General features: G+C 33.3%; 3 protein-coding genes and 1 non-coding gene across 4 annotated transcripts; 2 read left to right on the top strand and 2 right to left on the bottom strand.

Annotated features, from left to right (window-relative positions):
* Window positions 1-283: 283 nt before the first annotated feature.
* On the bottom strand, window positions 284-2,526 carry LOC104725580 (bidirectional sugar transporter SWEET13-like). Its single transcript, XM_010444257.2, has 6 exons — window positions 2,322-2,526; window positions 2,168-2,204; window positions 1,867-2,080; window positions 1,565-1,726; window positions 1,273-1,392; window positions 284-809 (listed from the first exon to the last, which is right to left on the bottom strand). The coding sequence occupies exons 1-6, from the start codon at window positions 2,365-2,367 to the stop codon at window positions 501-503; spliced, it is 888 nt and encodes a 295-aa protein (XP_010442559.2). The 5' UTR covers window positions 2,368-2,526; the 3' UTR covers window positions 284-500.
* Window positions 2,527-12,226: 9,700 nt separating this feature from the next.
* TRNAQ-UUG (transfer RNA glutamine (anticodon UUG)) lies at window positions 12,227-12,298 on the top strand. Its single transcript has one exon. It is a non-coding gene; the product is annotated as a tRNA-Gln (tRNA).
* Window positions 12,299-12,766: 468 nt separating this feature from the next.
* Window positions 12,767-13,732, bottom strand: LOC147935332 (mitochondrial import inner membrane translocase subunit TIM8). Its single transcript, XM_087471263.1, has 2 exons — window positions 13,585-13,732; window positions 12,767-13,127 (listed from the first exon to the last, which is right to left on the bottom strand). Exons 1-2 carry the CDS (start codon window positions 13,630-13,632, stop codon window positions 12,942-12,944), a joined length of 234 nt encoding a protein of 77 aa, XP_087327389.1. The 5' UTR covers window positions 13,633-13,732; the 3' UTR covers window positions 12,767-12,941.
* A 2,615-nt stretch (window positions 13,733-16,347) lies between these two features.
* On the top strand, window positions 16,348-17,611 carry LOC104725582 (NAC domain-containing protein 83-like). Its single transcript, XM_010444259.3, has 3 exons — window positions 16,348-16,551; window positions 16,652-16,923; window positions 17,285-17,611. Exons 1-3 carry the CDS (start codon window positions 16,365-16,367, stop codon window positions 17,405-17,407), a joined length of 582 nt encoding a protein of 193 aa, XP_010442561.3. The 5' UTR covers window positions 16,348-16,364; the 3' UTR covers window positions 17,408-17,611.
* The last annotated feature ends 2,874 nt before the right edge of the window (window positions 17,612-20,485 follow it).

Below are 20,485 nucleotides of genomic sequence, written 5' to 3' on the forward strand. Positions count from 1 at the left end.
ACTTAAACCTCAATGTTTCACTTTCACACCGCTCATAAAAAAGAAAGTACTTCAATTTTCAAGGACGCTAGGAGGTGGGCCTGTCCCGTTCAAGAGGCCTTCCTTAACGTGCACACAACTCGTCAAGGATTTGGAAGATTAATATTATTCAATTTTACAGTTGAAGTTGTAGTAAAAACTATAAAGTCTATAAAAAAAAAATCGCATGAGTTGGAAGATTAATTACTGATTTTATTTTATTTTTCTTGTGACCAATCTAGAGATCATTCAAATCTATTATAAATTTAGTTTAACAACTAATTTATTTATTGATCATAGCACAATTTCCAGATACCTGGAAAGAAAATGATGAGAAAAAAAAAAAAAAAGTGGTACATGAGAGAACTAAAGAAAAGAGACGAAGACCACAAAATCCGAAAAAAAGGGAGAAGAAAAGTTAGATAGAGTGCACAACTCAAACAATGCATTATTAATGAGTCTCTATATAAAAGAGTCACTACTTAAACTTGGTTTTGGTTCTGGACATCCTTGCTAGTCTGGTCTTCCGCATCGTTCATGTTCTGGCTCTTGACCTCGGTCACTTGAATCTGAGTCTCAAGAACATTGTGAACAGCAGGCGGTTGATGAACCGTCGAATCCGAAATCGGACCGGGTGTAATGGTTGTTAGCTTCGCTATATCGATGGAGTGTTCGGACGCAACCGCTTTGGATTTGTCTGTCTTCTGAGCCACCGGAGTTTTGTAGTACTTGAAAATTATGTAGAGAATCATTTGAACAGCTCCTAAGAACGCGCCCAATACATTTGGAAGCTTCAATAATAAACAAAATATGTGTAAAGGACATTAATATTCCATCTATTGTCGACAAAAGAAGTTGGCAAAGAAAAATAACAAAGAGAAATTACCGACATCGCAACAGAACAAATGAGATTTTTTGTTTCTAGTATATATCTTATTGTACACTCAATTCCTTAGCACATTTAGTGGGGTTCCAATTATTTTATAATAATGCTACTAATGAAGCGAAATGTGTGTACGGTTTTAAATCATATATTCGTTGCCACGACATTCATATTCGACTAAAAGTATTTAAAAATATAGTTTGAAATGAGGAAAAAAGACAAAGGTAACTACTGTTTTTATTTACTTTATTAAAGAGCCACCCACAATAATAATCTAATCATATTATGTTGTGTTGTCCTTGACTATATGCTATAGAAAAGATAGAAACAGAATATAAATAATAATCGAGAATTATATGAATAAAACTCACCGCAACGTAGAAGTCTTTAATAGCAAGACCGTAGAATAGCCACGTGACAGCGCTTAACGTAAGAAACAACGATAAAGAGAAAGGCATAAACTCCACACTTCTTGTACGTACCACCACTCTCTGCACCAAAATTAGTAGTTTTTAACTATTTTACTTTTCCCAAAGTGAAACTATATAATATACTCCATATAACCAGGAAAGGAAAGACAAAACAACTTTTTTGTATTATTTAGGGCCACTATATATAGGTCAAATTACGCAAAACATGGCTCGTTCGAACTTATAAACGTACCATGATACTCAAAGGAGCTGCGAACACACTGACGGAAAATCCAACGCAAATCCCTCCGAGCACTTTCTCACGTGTGGAACCTTTGGTTAAGAGCTCGCAGACAAGAACAATGACAGCAAACCCCAAAAAGTTCAAGAGACCAAGAACTTTCAGAGCGGATATCTGCAACATAAGCATCTAGTTATTAGCAAGCCGGACACAAAAGCATTTACGTATGTGTATATATGTGCATGTTTATGATCAACGTGAAAGCTACAATAAAACTTATATAAAGGTATAGAAAAAGATGTTTCAACACATACTCTGGTTTTTTTGTTAGCATAGGTTACAAAGAGGACGATGTAGATGGTTTCGATGACGCATCCGACAGCGTTTATGGTGATGAGAAGGAAACCTGATCCGTCCTTTTGCATAGCGTAGTAAATCCAAAGCATCGCGCTGAAAATCGCGGAAAGATAGGGAAGAGACTGAAATCCTTCGGTAGATTTCTTCTTGACAATCCGTATAAAAGTGGGCCTAAATAATTCAAAAACAAAAAAAGTTGAATTATTTCGAAACATCAACAAATATTGAGAGATTTTGTAAGAACATGTTGATGCTTACACTGGGGCCAAGAACACGATGAATGATATGATGTTACCTGCAAATTTATTGTGTAATAAACATTGTGAGTTTTAAAACGTAATTCAAAGTGTTGGTAGAGTTTGCTAGTATATATGATGAACCTTTCTGTGAATGCTTATATATACACACGTACCCATGATTCCGAACACAAACGCCCATACATTGTGAGTTAGAGCCATTTCTTGCTGTTTTCTCCCTTTGTTTGGTCGGACTATCGAAAAGTTATGAATGTGAAAATAAGTATTAAAAGACCAAGATCAGAAAGAGAGAGACAGAGATCTTGGAGCCTCTTCTAACCCTTGAAAGCCAAGCTCTCTAGTTTGTGAGTTTTAGCTATGAATTTACAATGCCAATGTTACAAGATATATATAGAGGGTTCACATGTGAAAGGGTGCAACGTTAGTACGTTTAAGACGACATCGTTTACAGAGCGGTGAGAGAAGGACATGTCACATTATTGGTCTCAGATATTTCTAATTGATGTTTTCTTTTAAATAGAAATTAAATGTATGACATTTTCATGTGGTATGCACTCTTGGCGTCTATTTTATTAGTATCAAACTTTTTCTCTGATACCAAACTTAGATCTATATTTTATTATCGTACTCATACGAATGGAACTTCAACAATTTTTTTTCCTTTAAAACCAAAAAGAAAAACTTAAAAGAACGGTCGATAGAGGTTTACTTATAAAGCCATTTAACGAGTGGTCACTTATTGTTTAGCGGTGACCAATAAGCCCCGGATCGGGTGTTAGCTTTCTAGTGAACCATTCAAGTAATATAAATCATTAATACGCATTTTCATTCAATTTAAATCTCCTTTTAACGTATATGATTCTCTAATTAATACTTAATCGGGAGAATCGAGCCAAACGATTCCCTAAATACCTTTTAGTTTTACTTACATTAGCCAATCAACATATATAGCTCATGGTTGATATATATTAAGTCATTTCACAGAAATTTGGGTTAAAAAGACTAGTTTATGACTTAAAACGACTTTAACGACTTGTATGTTTGGATTTGTTTATACGACTTGCAACAAATTATATATACTTTTGCATGTGTATTGAAAGAATCATTAGTTAGCCGTATTAAATTGCTTATAGAGGATATATAATATGTTGTAACAGCAAAGAAGTTTATAATAGCAAAACATCTATATGTAAAAAAGAAAAAGTCACATCGAAGTTGCCATCGGACAGTACAACCTTTATAAATCCTAACCGTGATCGCTCCTTCTGTGTTCATCGTACCAGTCAACATGAACACTTTCCATTGAGTCTGCGCCACGTGTGCCATATTTTATGTTGCTTATGAGCATCATCATACTCCATGTTTTGGCAGCCAAAATTAGGTCCGTAACTAATTTATTAATACTCTTATTATAGTCTCATTTGTGTTTATCTCTTCATCTTATTTAAAATAAAACTTGTGTGACCAAAGTATATCCCTAATTTTTTATTCTTCTAAATAATCAATCTATTAATTATTAATTGCATTAGTGAGTTGGTAATGTTTTAAAATATTTCATCCAAACAAAAACGATCTCATAGTTAACTAGTCATTTTAGAGTATAAACCACTATAAATTTTAAATTTTAAGAAGAAATGACTACAAAGAAAAATATTAATAGTATACTTTTCACTTTTATGTATAATTTTTTCTACCATATAAAAAAAAAATAAGAAATAAAATAAGAATAGAGCTGTATTGCGTTTTATCTTAACGTGACTGTCGTGTGGTTATAGGTAGGATTCAACATCATACTTCTTGATGTTCCACTTGGCTACTTTTCGTGTTACCTAAATTTATCTACATTTAATTTACACAAATGATATCATATCGAAGCAAATTGTCTCACTAACCTTTTCTTTTCTGTAAAATAAATCTCTATTATTAATATTTGCTTCCACCAGCTTCCACAAAACTTTATCGACTAGTTTGTGACAAATGAAAACATAAAGTTATAAAACATCACATGGGAATGTTATATATCTGACTAAAGTTGATTGGTCACAAATTAATTGTTGCAATTTAGAGAAAAACAAAATAATTACAGAAGTTTCCGATTTGTATCTTAATATATACTTGTTATTTTAAAAATTATTGTTGATATATACTTGTTATTTTAAAAATTAAGAAATTAGAAAGAGAGACTTGAATATTTTTGGCATATTTCATTTTTGGATAAATCTATGATTTCCATTTTGGTTCCGTATTTCAAGTCATTTACAAATATGTGCATATCGACTTTGTCAATAACCCTAAAGGTTGTTGTCCTATCGTTCTTTTTCTTATGAATTTGAAATCATGCAATGTAGTAAAGAGGTTATCACATCAGTTGATCGAGAGAAACACGTTTACAAAATTTAAAACATTTCATCCCGATCATCATAGCCCCTACAGTGAAGTAAAATAATTAAAGTCTCTTGCATCTTCTTCTTCTTCTTATTATTCTTCTTCTTTTTGACATCAGTCTCACTTGCATCTTCTTAAAAATTTGAAAGATGATGAAATTTCGTGACATTTTTAAGTTAGGACCGCTTCTTTTCATGTCCTTTCGAAATGCAAAAGAAGACAATTTCTTATTACCAGTTTGACTTACTACTGATCAACTATATGTGTATATTCACATTTGGCATAAGTTTTGGTTAACAACTAATGAGAAGATAGTTCCTTAATTATATTTATAGTCTTCTTGATTTTTTTTATCAGTATATACCCCAGGGAATTGAATTAAAAACTTCCATACCCAATTTTTGAAATTCATCAAGATATTCAATCACCTAGGAACTGTGAGACAAAAAAACAATTAAATTTTTCATGGAATGTAAAAAAAAAATAGTATATAAATTTGTGGAAAAGATAACTAAAATTGATCACAGTAGTTCCATTCCATTGTTGTTGTCTCGTGATCGCCGTATCTATATATGAAAAAAAAAAAAGCGTCAATCAATGTCAGAGCTTCTTGGGTGTGTGTGATGTGTTGTGTGTGAATGTGCAATAGAATCAGTGTAAAATTGATAGTGATGACTCATCGTTTGCTTTTACTGTCGTTTACCATTCCAAGACAGTCTCTTGGTAAGTGCAGATTAAAACAACACATGACTCTATCTACTCATGTAGACATTGCCCGCCCGGTGGCCGGTTCTATTGTGTGCCGTTCGTGCCCATGCCACTTGTCACCATGGACCGACGCTCATCTTTTTAAGCACATTTTTTTATCTTTCTGTAATTTACCTTTTACTCTTTCTTTGCTCCTTGGCCAGTTTTGTCCTTCATTATATTGGAATTGATAATTTAGTGAGTTAGGTAGATTTGATCCCAAGAAACAAGAATGATTTAAAGATGGTGAATGTCAAAGATAGCTAGATGTAATTCTTGTTACAAAGGAAAATTGTAAAATGTTCAAATTAATTATAAAAACGATTTGTACGGAGTTTGCAGGTTGCCAAAAAAATATACATTACGTAGAAAACGAGACTATTAAAATAAATTGTAGAATACAACATAACTTGAACATAATAAAAAACAGTTAACCGTCAATTTTGGATAATATATCCAATGATTTTGTTGTAAGATTCGGAGAAAAATGATGGTATCATGTGAATATTTTTTATTTGATTATTTCTATCTCTAAAATACGTCTTTTAACATCTTTTAAACAAATTTCATAATTAAATATAGATGATCTAGAGAAGAAGACTTTTTTTTTTGGACCAAAGAGAAGAAGACTTTATGATTGGATATAGTATGTTTTATTTACTAAAAGTCTTATTGTTGCTATACAGAAATTAATTACTAAATAATACTATTAAATAAATTTACTTATTTTCGACTTCGGACGGTAAAGTTATTAATTATGAGGTGGTGGAACATATGCATTGTAACAGCTAATTTCAGAAGAAGAAAAAATCAGTGTTAATTAAAAAATTAACGGTCCACTTCTAACCCCAATAGTTGGAACGCCGGTTGACTGGTCATGTAATCATGATTTATGTTTTTTTTTTATGCTCTCTCACACCACATACTACAAAACTACAAATTGTTTTAGGAGATCATTGACCATAAAAGGAGTGCAAGTTAATTTTGAGAACGTTTTTCTCAAAAAGCTGGTAAATTATACGTAGCGTTACCATATACGTATGTGGCTTTTTAGCTCTAACAACATGAAATCAAATTAAGTGTTGATATATGAGTTAAAAAGATTTTAGCAACAAAACAATTTTTTTTGAATTTACGGATTGATTGCAATGAATCATGTGCCAGCACTGAGATATTTTTGGAGTCTTCAGAACTAAGTGAAGCATTTAAATAAGTAAAGTGAGTCGGAGCAAGACGAAATAAATAGATAAAGCAAAAGGCGGCCTTCTTTGGGAGAGGAAAAAAAAAAAACCCTAGCTTCTCTCTCTTACAACCCTAGCTTCTCCAGCCGGCGTCGTCTGTACCTCGTTTGCCTCTCCACCTGTTTGGGGTTTCACCGGCGGTGTGAGAGGGCTCTGCTTTTCTTTTTTGTTTTATTCTCCAGTTGTAGTAGTAATATAGTGACTCGATTTTGATATATCATGGTTTTTACGGTTTTTAACCATGATATAAGTGTGTTTTTTGAGTTTTTTGATTTGTTTTCTAGGATGTTTTAGAATCTTAACAGGTTTTCTAGGATTTTAGTACGGAATGAGCGAAATGGAGCGATTTGGATCATTTTGGAGCATTTAACCGGAAGAAATCAATTTGGAGTCTGATCATGTGACCAGCGTCGACCGACACCAAAGGAGCATTGGTCGACACCAAGACAATCCGACTCAAGTCTTCACAATTGGAAGTTTTACAAATTTTCCCCGAAGTCTTCCATAATTGCAACACAAGTCCCTAACGTGTTTTAGGACATATATTTAGTATTTTTAGGTTTTAGAAACCCTTAAGTTATTTTCTAGCAAGTTTTACTTTCTGCAACCCTGTGAGATTTTGAGAGCTTTTGGGAGAGAGAGATATGAACTGCTTTGAGAGAAAAATTCATAAACTCCCTCTTTACTCTTTTAATTTCAATTTTTATTATTCAGAATTATGTTTTGTTCTTCATTGAATATGTCTGAGTAGTTTGCTTGTTAGGTTCAGGGTTTTTCACAGGGATTTTATGATTTATTAGATCTGTTTATTTAGGATTCATTATCTTTCTAGATCTTCATCATAGGTTGATCTTCATCATAGGTTGCTCTTCATATTAATCCTTGATTGGCCATCTAGAATTAATAACCTAGGAAAATAGTTGATATGAGAATATAATTGATTTTCCTGATAAAACCTTTTGATGAGCAAAATTACTTTCTGCAAAGAGATTTGATTTAGTAATTTTGTGAACTTATCTAAACATGTTTTTAAAGCTGATTTTTAACCTAGAATTTTACAAAGAGATTTGGATTTTCTGGTTTTAAATTTAGATAATATTTGCAGTGAGAACTGATTTATTTTACAAAAGTGTTTAGAGTTCTAGATCTGATTTTTAATTGCTTGAATCCTAATTAATTTGTTGATTTGATATTCCATAATTTACTGAGAAAATCCCTAGACCTAGCTTTTTGATCTTTGAATTTACAACAGTTTTATTTAGTATTTTGCATTGTTATTTCAATTTAAATTAATTTGTTTAGCTTAATCATAAATCTCTATAATTTATTGTGTAGTCTTGAGTCCTTGTGGAATTCGACCCCTAAGTACTGCAGTGATCTCTTAATTTGATAGAGTAGCTCTAGGGTTTAATTTGAGCATATAAGATTTCTTCCTCTCCGGCGGTGCTAATGAGTGGCTCAACTGTTGCGGCGGCTGATGCTATGGAGCGAGATCTCGGCACGTTCCTCTCCGGCGACTGATGGTGGTGGTTTGAAGCTGCTCTGGGCGGCCTTCTTTGTAGCTTCAGGGTTCGGATCTGAGACTTGGCTCACGCCCTCCTGCTACACCCAACCTCTCTGTCGAAGATCCTAGCTTGACCGGAGATTAGCGGTTGATTCAGGTTTAGACTCTACCGGTTCTTGGGGAGGATTTTGTGTGCGTCGCTGGCTGAGATTTGAGGACATCTTTTTAGCCGGCGTTCTTGAGAACTTCCTCAATTTTCTGGTTTCAGTCCGGCTAAGAAGCGAGACAATAAGGCAGATGCGACGTGGCCAATCCGAAAAGGCACCGTGAGGTGAAGTTGTGCTAATTTGTGCTTCAATTTCTTATCTTTAGTTGATTAGCATTATGGAGTTGCGAGTTAAGTTTGGAGAAGTTTTTGCTCTTGCTGGTTTGCTTTGCGTCTCTGAGTCTGTTTAGTCGGATGTATTGTCTGTTTTTGGCTTAGGACTGGAACAACGAAAGCCGGAGATACCAAACTTTTCTGATTTTGCGCCACTGGGTGTTGATGCTATTGGAACAAGTTCTACTCGCCGATCATGAGGTTCTAATAGCTTGGAGTTGAATTGTTCTTCAGTATAGGATTTGGTTTTCTTTGTGTTAGTAGTTGTTCTTGAGTCATAGGGTTTATTTAGGTGGTTTAAGAGATGATTTCACATCGAGTCGTGGTGTGTTATCTATCTTGTTGTGATTCTCGATTTGGTAGTGTTGGATCCGCTAGTGTTTCAGGATTGTACTAGATCAAATCATTGCATTATATCCAATTTTTTGGAGGGAAATGTTAAGTATTTTTGCTTTGGATGTATTAACTTGGCTAATGAATAGTTTATGTTGAGCAAAAAAAAAATTAGATAAAACCAAAAGCACTAAGTAAATATATGAAGATGGTACGATACAAGGAACGTCAGGAACACCTGTTCTTACTTTCCCGTCGAATAATGATATAATTAACCCCTTTATCAAAAACAAAATGATACATATATGGTGTACACATAACTTTTTACTTGTTTGCTTTTACATCATGCATTCTAGTAGAGTACATGTTTCTGATGTTTCTATTTTAAAGCATTCAAATTAATCTTTTAATGATTTACACTGTATATACATTAATATATATATATATGGATGATTTTTGGAATTGATATGTCCTCTAGTCTAATTAGTTGTATATATATTGATTATAGCTTTCCGTATGTACACCATTGATTAAATCATAGAGTCAAATGAAGGGCCCCAAACTCAAATAAGATACTTCAGTTTTAAAAAGGTGAAATATTGCAGTTTTTATTTGTTTTCACAAACTAGCAAAATAAGAATCATAAAATTAGTTTTTTTGAAAGACAATAAAATAACATCTAACCTATCAAAAGAGTAACAGAAATCGTTTGGTCGAAATTGAAAGTGTGTGAAAATGACTAGAGAATTATAAATAAAACAAAAGTAAGATCTCCAAAAACCATTTCCATGCATTTTTGTTAGTATTATTTTTAGTGTTTTTTTTTTTTGGGTTAAACCATTTGCATCTTCCTTAAGTATTCCAGGACCATCTTATGGTTGGCTCTGAATAAAACATTTCGAATAATTATTAGCTTAAACGGGCTACTAATCAATTCCCAAGTAATTTGAAAGCTAGTTAATTATTGATTCTTTTTATAGTCTTATGGTACTTGTAATTAAAGTCACAAAGGAATGTTTTCGCCTCCAATCAAGGGGATGCCTTATTCGACGGTCAAAAATTCCTTCCCATGCATGATGCATCCAACCAAGCAAAATGCCTTCCAACAGAATCTGCGAGAAACAAAAAAAAAAAAAAAAGATTTTTCATTAGTCATGACTCCATGACTCATGACTATGTACAAAAGTTCAAAGCATTGGTGAAAAGAAAAGAAAACACGAAAAGACACAAATGAAGAAAAGAAAAGAAAAGAAACTAAAGAAGAATTTTTGTTTTAAGTGTATCATCATAACATATTCCCCTTAATTCATTGTCCGTTGAAAGTGCTTTACCCTTCTGTTGAATCTTTCATACTTTTTACTCTTTACCCTTCTGTTGAATCTTTCATACTTTTTACTCTCAAAATCTTTGCCTTTTCAATTTATCAGATCGTTATTGATGGTTGAGCATAAGCTCTTGACTCACTTCACTTCAAAGGCTCTCACACACACGTACATTTCAAGAATATTCCAAACGTTCAAATCAAATATTAATTTGTCATGTACTAGGAGGATAGGAAAGTCTGAAACTCTACGCGTTTTATATTTTCAACAATCAGTGAGATCTTTTTGGTCCACTGATTATATTTCTCTGGTTCACAACAACTTGAAAGTATCGTGAGATCAAAATTCACTTAATGTTAGCTGTCACAGACTTCAGTTTATAAAATGTTTTAACAAATTATATACTGTAATGAACAGAAACATCTAAATGATAAATAATAAACATGCCAAAACACTTCACATGAAACATCCGATTCCGATTAACTATATTACGATCGTAATTTCTTTTACTTATGCCATATATACTTCGTCCGTTTAGATCAAATCTTGTTTTATTAAAAAAATCAATGTAAAATTTTGAGATTTTTTAAAAAATTGGATCCCTACTACTTTAATACATATATTGATCAATGGATTTCTTTTTAGTGTAAAACAAAAATAATTAGATTTTATACAAGTGTGAGAGAACTTCTAATGTTTAATCACATCATATCAAGTGTTTCCTAACTTAACAATTTACAATAACTATAATGTCTATGTTAAACTTTTAAAAATCTACATGTTAAAATATTTTAAAATTAATTAAATATTCATTGCGTTAAAAAAGTGATATTATAATCATTAAATATTATATGAAAAATACAAATAAAAATTACGGTGGATCCTAAATACTCACCTAGCTAGCTTTTTTTTTTTATATAATAAAGGATACTCACCTAGTAAGATTATAACAATAATAATAATTAGTGTGACTGTTCATATATATATATATTTTTTTTTTGTGATTTGGTCTGCATGTCTCTTTGTTTTCTTCCCTTCGCCCACATGGAATCTTGTACCAGCAAACTGTCTCCAAATCCTTCATGTTTTAAAATACATTTTACATGGGATTGTTCATGTTCATAAGTTGATTGAGTGGCCTGTATAACTCAATATTATCATCTTCAGATTCTACACAATGATATCCACATATCCACATATTGTTTCCGGTTGATGAAAGAGTGCCACATCTTTCGTTATTAAGGAGATAACCGCTGGTATTTTGATACGCCTAAATGGTCCGGCGGTGTTGGCATGTTGCAGACTTGAAAATCCATTTTTTTCTTTTTTGAGTCATTAAAATACTAAAAAGTTTGAAATCAACCTTGTATAATCTTTTACATTTGACACACTATATAGGGGCAGTTTCCAATCTTTCAGTTGAAATCAACCTTGTATGATCTTTGTTTTTCATTTTTGGATATTGCGTAAACAATATTTTCAATTGGAAATTCCTTACTTTCATTTAAAATTCTTTAAAGAGAACAATACATATAGAGAACAATATATGAGCATGCCAAAGACCGAAACATATATACTGGGAAAACACGAGCAAACTAGACCAAAAAAAGATACAGTTTTTTTACCTATTGATATTTAACAAAGGGTTTGTTAAGTTTGGATCAATGAAGTTTATAATAAAATCAGCCCCAAAAATAGTTTAAACGATGTTGTGTTGTAAAAAACTACGATAGTTGTGTTTTTAGATTTAAATTTTAGAATTTAGTTTATCAAGAGAAAAAGTGACGTTTTTGTTGAATAAAAAAAAAAGACACATGACGCAAACATTTTTTGTTTCTCCAACATAAAATTGCAACAAAATTTATATTTCAAATTTGGGAAAAAAATTTCTACGGGGTTAGCTTGTAAAAGAATGAATCTCAAATTTGATCTACATAAAAAAAAATTGGAAAAATGTATCTGGTAAAACGTTAAATTGGTTCTTGACAAATTTTCATGTCGGGTTTAGTTCGGATCCTCGGATCTGAGCATTGTACCCATCCCTAGTTTTGTCGGATGAATGGTTCTTGGCATTTTCTTGCGAGGGGGGAAAGATTCGTGTAAACCTTTACCATTAAATATGTATAAGAGCTTACATTTACACATGCAAGGTTCTATGGTGTAGTGGTTAGCACTCTGGACTTTGAATCCAGCGACCTGGGTTCGACTCCCGGTAGGACCTTTATTTTTGCATCACATTTTATTTTCTCGTAGGTTCAGCTCATTTGCTATATAATAGATATATGGGCCATCTTCCATACCATAACTTAATTACCTTTGGCAAGTGGCCTTTAAACGTTACACCATATAGACAAATTGAAATGTGTTGAAATCTGATTACTGGATTTAAAGATAAAGAAGCAGTCGATTTAATCAAACAAAACACTCGCTCTTTCTTTGTTTAGTTTCTTAATTCGATCATAGCTTAGCGGCTGAAATTATTAACCTTAAAAATAAATTCTGTTTCTGTTGTCAAATTAGAGATGTAATTTCTTACGGAATCCAAAAGCCTTACAGCCTTTCATGACTTCATTGACCAACCTAATATTATGTCCCATGACATGATGATGGTTACTCTAATGTTGCGGAATGCTGAAACCACATACTAGTACTACAGCTCTCTCCTTTTTAAAATCACATTATCCCACAATTGTTTCTGAATATATATATATATAACCAAACCATAATAAAGATTTCTTAAAAACACATATCCGAAAATACTCTTTGCAAAATCACTAGAGTGAAAGGAGTTCAACACTTGCCAAGAGCAACAAAAGGATAATGAAAATTCAGAAACAAGTCATGATAGACAACTTCATCGAAACTCACTGCGACTGAAAGCGTTTCATGATGATCATACTCATATCCATGTAGCGTTGCGCGCAATGAGTGAGGCAAGAAGTCTCGCTTGAGCTGAACTTACTCCCCGGTGAGCTAGTGATGCACTTGTCCCAGCACACACTTGTTAGCTTTGCCACCATTTCGTTCACCATGGCTCTTTCTTTCTCTTGCTGCCACAACAAAGATACACAAACAATTCTATTACATTCCACCAAAACATAATAAACTCAAGACCAAAAAAAAAAAGAACATTAATATAAATTCTTGCATAAAAAAGAAACCCAGACAAAACCAATTCTTGCAAACACATATTTGAAAATCAAAACATTCAAAAGCAACTTAATTCTAATCAAACCACACAATTAGAAAGATCAGATCTTTAGACCAACCAAAGCTATTCTCTTCCTTAAAGAGGAGTCAAAGGAGATGGTTTCTAATGATTCCAGACAGGACTTAAAGACATCTTCTACTTATAATTCCGTTTTCCTAAAACAGAGCATTGAGTTCAACTACGAGACCGGAGCTAAAGTTTCCATGTGAATCGACTTTAAAGATAAAGAAAAAAAAACTTTAAATTGGGAGAAACAATTAACTATTCATTCATGAAAAACCAAATCGGAGACTTACGTTGAGGAATTGAAGCAATTCAGGGTTGTTGGCGAGGCTAGGATCCATGTCGGTTGAGTTTGAGAGAGCGTCTCTGCTTGAAGAAGAAGAAAAAAGATGATGAAAGAATCAAAAGTTTTCTCAGCGATTGAAAACCCTAAAACAAAAACCCCCAAAGGATACAAATTAAAAAAGTTCAAGAGACGCCGCTTACTTGCTTATTGGGTCACAAGCCCATTACAAGCCCAAATATAACATATTGATCATATTCAGCTCAAATATAGTAGTAGTACTGAACATTTTTAAGTTGGATTCATATACATTAAACCGTTTTATACAGCGTCGGATCGCTCTAAATCGTTGGACTTCGAAAATTAAGAATATGTTTTAGTTAATAAAATGTATGTATGAGTTTTTTTTTTTTTTTTTTTTTTTTTAATACAATTAAACACGAAGAAGAGACTAGAACTATATCAATATAAAGTTATCAACCCATCAATTGACAAGATTACGTTATAAAAGAGATGAAACTTTTCATCGATGTACTGTATTTCGTTGCTTAAGCAATGTCGCCAAATCATATAAATTTAAAAGTAAAAGGGGAAAACTGAAAACAAAATTAAATAAAGAAAATGGAAAGCCAACATCTTCGAGGTGAAGAAAAGTACCAAATCCAAATTGCTGCGTGGGAGGAGTAAAACATATGATTCTAAATTGACTAATTTTTTAAGCTTTTCTATTGTTTTTATTAGTTATATGGAACAAATAAAGCTTTCTCGAGTTTAAAAACATTAGAAATTTTTTTTTCGCTATTTTAATTTAATTTTCAGTATAATTTTTTTATATATATATGTAAGCTTGAGTGATCTATGTCAGCACTAAACCGAAAGTACATAACTAGAACATGTGTTCTACCCACAACAGACTTAATATGCTTGACTAATTTCAAAGGTGAGCCAGTCCCAATAGAGAAAGCTTGCCTTACCAAATTTTCAACTATTTTTTACACTAAACTGAAGAAAAAAAATGATAGAGTTTGTTTTGTAAGAACCAGCAGACAACACAATCATCCGACAACATAGACGGACACAGTCTCTTCTTCCTAGAATACATAGTCTCCTTCGTCTTCCCCGAAATATTACTGTTACTAGGTCACAAACAAGTTGGACTCAGCCTAGAATTAGAGCGAGTTGTTAACCAGTTAAACTTTTATCATTCATCAAATATATATAGCGTGGCATTCGAACTCAAGATCTTCAGCGAAAGGAATCTGAAATACTATCTTCCAAGTTCCAACCAGATTAAACTAATCGCAGTTCCTTAACAATGAAACAATCATCTTTATTCATTTCATTTTCTTTTCGTAGTCTTTTGAAAGACAGATTATGTAGCTTTATTTCTAGTGTATACAAAGAAAACATTATACAAAAAGGAGTAAAACCTAAATGCTCTTTGTAATATTCAAAGTCTGATGCTGGAAAGTTGCAGCAAAAAATTAGAACAACTTTGTTTTGGTGAGCTTTGGGAGCTTTATTGATCCAAGGAAAAAAAAAAGAAGGATAAAAGACAAAACCACCAGTCCAAAGACAAACATATATACAATAATATATCTAAAATAATTGAAATTAAAGAAGTGCATGAGAGTAGAAAATTGAGTCAGACCAACAATCTCATAACTTACTCGTTAAGTCAGCTGCCTCCTCAAATCTTTAAGTTGGGATCGACTTGGACTCTCTTTCAATTTCACTTTTGTTTTCCGAATATACTTTCTTTTATTTATTTTTCTTATTTCTTCATCATTGCTTATGTCTATTTACTTAGACTTCTTGTTTTTTTAAAAATGTATGGTACGCCCCGACATTATTATTTCACATGCGAAGTTATAAAGACAAAGAAAATTCTGATTCCACGATGATATGCGTTTTTCTTTTTCCACGTATAATTTATCCCAAAAGTGGATTTTAATCTACAAAATTTTACGTTGAACGTCCAAACCTTTTCGTTTACCAATACATCTTTTAAGTAATTCATTTTTCTAATACGTATATCATTCCGACATCATTATTTCACATGCACTTCTTTACTTTAAGAATAAAAAGGTCGCATGAATATTTATTTTTACATGCATGATAGATAAGAGTTCCTAAACATGAATTTGTTTTGTTTTCTTATATATATTAGAATATAGATTTCTGATAAATATGCGTAGTGACTATATATATATATATATATATATAGTATGTATACGAGCTTTTTAAACAAAGAAAAAAAAAAGAGTACATAAAAAGCTTTCAAATGGTTAAATTAGTTTCGGGTCAAATCAATCGTTGTTAGTATTGCGCTCGTTTTAGTTATCGGTAATGAAACAGCGTGGATATATATAGGTTTTAGTTTTATCTTATTTATTTCGTTTTGGTTGGGGAAAAAATCAACTTTGCCCAAAAAAAGGAACTAATTACCTTTACCAAAAAAAATAAAGAAATAATTACTTATTTTTTTTCAAATAGAATTCTTAACAATGTTCTATTCAAAATCTTAACAACGTTGACTGCATGGGTATGCACAACAATTTTATTAGGGTGAGCCTCGCATTTAAATAAACAAAAATAAAACAATCTCTGAATTTGATGTTATATTAAAAATTAAATTATCTATTCATCTCTAGAAAATAATACGTAAAAAGTATCTCTATCTCTAAAGGAAAAGTAGAATTCGCTTTTGCCAAACTAAAGGTGACACACTCATATAAGTATATAAACAACCTAAACCATACACAAAGGGATACTGATAAGGAAGCACTGATGGACATTTCTGCGCAGAGATTTGCCATGAACGGAAGAAGCATGAGACTCCCTCCTGGGTTTCGGTTCGATCCCGATGATGAAGATCTTGTGTTCGAGTATCTCGCAAAGAAGGTCCTCCACCGTCCGATGGACTTCGACCTCCCTGAGCTCCGATCTTGCAATGTTGATCCTTGGGACTTGCTAGGTTTGCTACAAACTCTTTTCTCTAATTACTATACCATATCACATTTTAATGTATCGCTCAATGTGGTTTAATAGATGTTGTACGTACACATTTGTTGTAGGTGAGAGGAACAAGGAAGTGTATTACTTCGTGAAGAAGGAAGAACGAGAGAGAAAGGGAAGAGAGACGTTATCAGGTTACTGGGAAAAGTGTGAAGAAGAGGAAGTAATGGAGGCTGGTGATCGTGAATGTAGTCATTTAGAAGGAAGGAGAAAGACATTTGCTTTCTATATTGGGAAAAGACCTCGAGGCACAATAACTCCATGGATCATGTATGAGTTCCGACTTCTTTCCTCTAGAGCTACAAGGTGGTCATCGTCCCTTTTGCCTCGGGTGAGCCACTCGTCTCTTATTAGTTCCGACACTACATTGGACTCTTATCTTTGGGAAATTATTTATAACGCCACTAATGTTTCATGTAATTACTTAACAAAAATAAAGTTGAGTAACACAAATTTCCGGAAAAGAAAAGAAAAACCTTCAAAATATTTACTAAAATGTCATTTTGATTTGATTTCTTGAAAAAAGAAAAATTAATAAGCCAATATTTAAGGAATCCTAAATTACCGAATTTTTTTTTTCAAAATATATCACCCTATATTATGTGTCATTTTACTCATCCTTAATATTTTTCTGCAATATATACCAATGTTTTGATTAGTTTGGTTTTTTTTTTTTTTTTTTTGGTTTTCAGGGTGATTTAGGGAAATGGAGGGCAGTGAAGGTGGTGGTGAAGGAAGAGAATGAGGAAGAGATGGTGGAGGATGAGCACGAGTCGGACGAGTCTGATGGCGAAGAAGTTATTCAAAGCCGGTGACGATCATGGTTGATGCCATATATATGTATTGGTTTTGTGGTGAATCCGATCCATTTGAGTTTAGTTAGTAACTTATAGCATTGTTAGAATATTAGAGAACATCTAAATGAAAATGAGGATATATGCTTAAATTTGTCTTATTATCTTCCAAGCCCTTTGGAATGTAATTAAGGTTGTGGTGAAAGATGCCACAAGTTGCTTTCACTCTCCCGCCTTATTTTGTTCTTGTCCAATTATATATATATATATATATATATATAGACTAAATTATCTATTATCTTTAATCATCAGTGTTTTCTTTTAAAATTCGAGATTTATAAATCCATGCATGGTAAATTCGTGGGGATTATTGACTTGATTTGATCAAACAATGAGAGATCTGTAACCGTAGTTGATTAATTTAGCCTAATGAGTAATATGCATGTATGTCATAGTTTCCCATGTACTTCACTAGCACACAAGAGAAATTAAGATTTAACTTACTTACGACATATTAAGTATGCAACCAACCAATTTCATGTTGAGCAAGAAGCCTTTAGATTTTATCTTTAGCCCTCACACAAATCTTACTAACAAAACGGAGTCAAAGCAACTGAAAAAGCTCCCTTCTACTTCTGTATATATTCGGCGTGATCAAGTAGCATCGCATAGTTGTACGTACATAGATGATAGATGTGTGGGTTAAGACAAGTCTCCCTAACTGATAACTCCATCCTTGCCAACAGATCATTATGTCCCAGCAGTTCTCTTCAAACAGCTCCTTGGCATTATAATTCAATATCTTGGTCATGGTATATATACGTTATGCTGTGAGAAAATATTCGTGTTCGCCAAGTTACTAGCGTACAGTTACAAATTTCTTACAACTAGCTAGAGGAATCTAATATGTGGATGTCCGGAACATCGATGTGATGTTTTCAGAGGACAGTGACGTTCAAGTCAGTAAACGAATCCACGAAGCTTTGATAGCAAAATATATATATATATAAATGAGTTGTCACATGACAACGGGTTTAAAATAAAAATCTGCGGTTGAGCCGAGTCAACTAGATAGCCTTGAGGTTACGGACTTACGGTTACCCAAAAGACTTCGAAGTTTGTGTAACATCCCCAAATTCAAATGTGGGTCATTTTGAAAAGTGCAGCCCATTAAGGGCCCAATTGAACAAAAGTAAAGGGTTTTGCGTCACATTGTATGTTTGTGTACATGTGTATACTCGCATACATCGCCGTCTTTGTTTTGGCGAGAGAAGAGAGTTTGTGAACTCTAACCCTAAGCCTCTCTCTCAACGTTGAATCTCACCATCATCACCGTCTTCCTCATGTTGTTGCCATTGTTGAGAAGGAGAGAAAGAGGTCACGGAGATTTGTTGTTCGCCACCGTCGATCACCACCGTTAGTCAGCAAGCCATCGTGAATCACCGGAGTTTGAAACCATGTGTTAACCACTATCACCGGAGATGTCAGCCGCTGTCTCCGTAGCAGCCGTAGACATTGTCGAGGCCGTTAAGGGTAAGGAAACCCTAGTGTTCTTTTGTAACTTGCGCATGAAGTAAATGATATTGTCTCATGATCTGTTGTTGTTGTTTAATTGTGAATCATGAGAACTGAACGCCACCGTGTGCTTAAACTGTCACGTCGAGCCGTCGAGGAGATTCACCGAGAGTAAACGCCGAGAAAGGTAAACGGCGGAACTCTTGTCTCGTGATGTTGTTGTTGTGTTTGTTGATTTTTGAACCGAGAAGCTTAACCATCTAAACCAGAAAATTATGGAACGTACGTGCATGAGTTGTTTGTGGTGTCATGCATGGTTAATTACGTACGTTGTCGATGACGTTGGACAATTTAATATTGGTGCATCGTGTATTGTGGCTGTTTTAGGAATCGGTAATAAACGGGGAGCATGTGGTCGTACGTGGATTAAATTGTGGTGATATAAATTATTTGATCGTTAGTTTGATTTAATTATTAAACTACGTCTAACGAATTTATTTGTGAAGTACCAGCACAATTAATTCAGTTTCGGTTATTAGATTAAATCAGTGATAAATATTGGAATGTAATCATTGATCGAGTAATCTGAAAATATTGCAGATTAAGATCGTTGTTGGATTGGATTCTTGTCGTTGCTGGCTTTTATTTGAGGATCAACAAATTTGCTAAGGTGAGGACAGGACTAGTTAGTGTCTTTTTGATATGCCGATACGTTTAGATAGTTATTTAGTTTAAGGTTAAACCAAATATATTTATTGATTATATAAAAATAATCTTAGTTGATTGTTGAGTGTATAATAATAATATATATAATATGTATTTACTAAATAAAAGGTAAGGAAAAAAAAATTAGTAATAGGATTTGAGAATTAAAAGAACTAGATATTTTAAAACGGATTGTGTGGTGTGTGATATGTATGTTTGTGTGATAAAATAAATTGTTTGAGTGTGAGGATAAAAAGTGTCAAGAGGCACGAAGAAGCGGGAGAAACCGCAGAGAGTCCTACAAGGAGTTCTCCTTGTAGTTGTGTGGTGGTCTACGGGCGCGGAATGCGGGGTAGATCAAGATTGGCTGACGAGCCAACGCGTTGTTGTGCGTGGAAGAAGTGCGAGAAGCATGAGAAATCCAGATACGCAAATAAAAAAGTGCATGAAGAAGTGCGAAAGCATGAGAAATCCCGGAATGCACGGCAATGGAAAAGTGCAGGAAGAAGTGAGAAAGCATAAGGAATCCTGTAATGCACGGCGATGGAAATGTACAGGAAGAAATGCGAAAGCATGAGGAATCCCATAATGCATGGCGTTGTTGACGTAGCGGAAGCTAAGATAATACAAAGATCTTATTTAGTCTAAGAATACCTAAGATCAATGTCTTCCTGAAATCGTTGAGATCTCTTTGGATCTATCCGAAAACAAGGGTTTGTGAATACTCTTCACACAAAAGCTAAAAGCTCTTAATTTTATTAATCAAATCAACTCCCTCGTACAATAGGCCTGAATAGGCTATTTATAATAAAACCAGAAAACCCTAATAAATCTCTGTAATATTCTAGAAACCTCTAAAGGTAAATCATATAATTAATA

This window comes from Camelina sativa, chromosome 11, assembly GCF_030686135.1.
Source record: "Camelina sativa cultivar CO46 ecotype springtype chromosome 11, ASM3068613v1".
NCBI lineage: Eukaryota > Viridiplantae > Streptophyta > Magnoliopsida > Brassicales > Brassicaceae > Camelina > Camelina sativa.

Coding starts and splice junctions, on each gene's coding strand:
- LOC104725580 (XM_010444257.2), bottom strand. CDS start 2,367: ATGGCTCTAACTCACAATGTATGGGCGTTTGTGTTCGGAATCATGG. Junction 2,081..2,167: donor ATCGTGTTCTTGGCCCCAGT/GTAAGCATCAAC, acceptor TGAATTATTTAG/GCCCACTTTTATACGGATTG. Junction 1,727..1,866: donor ATGCTAACAAAAAAACCAGA/GTATGTGTTGAA, acceptor CTTATGTTGCAG/ATATCCGCTCTGAAAGTTCT.
- LOC147935332 (XM_087471263.1), bottom strand. CDS start 13,632: ATGGATCCTAGCCTCGCCAACAACCCTGAATTGCTTCAATTCCTCAAC. Junction 13,128..13,584: donor AATTGCTTCAATTCCTCAAC/GTAAGTCTCCGA, acceptor TTGTTGTGGCAG/CAAGAGAAAGAAAGAGCCAT.
- LOC104725582 (XM_010444259.3), top strand. CDS start 16,365: ATGGACATTTCTGCGCAGAGATTTGCCATGAACGGAAGAAGCATGAGA. Junction 16,552..16,651: donor TGATCCTTGGGACTTGCTAG/GTTTGCTACAAA, acceptor CATTTGTTGTAG/GTGAGAGGAACAAGGAAGTG. Junction 16,924..17,284: donor CATCGTCCCTTTTGCCTCGG/GTGAGCCACTCG, acceptor TTTGGTTTTCAG/GGTGATTTAGGGAAATGGAG.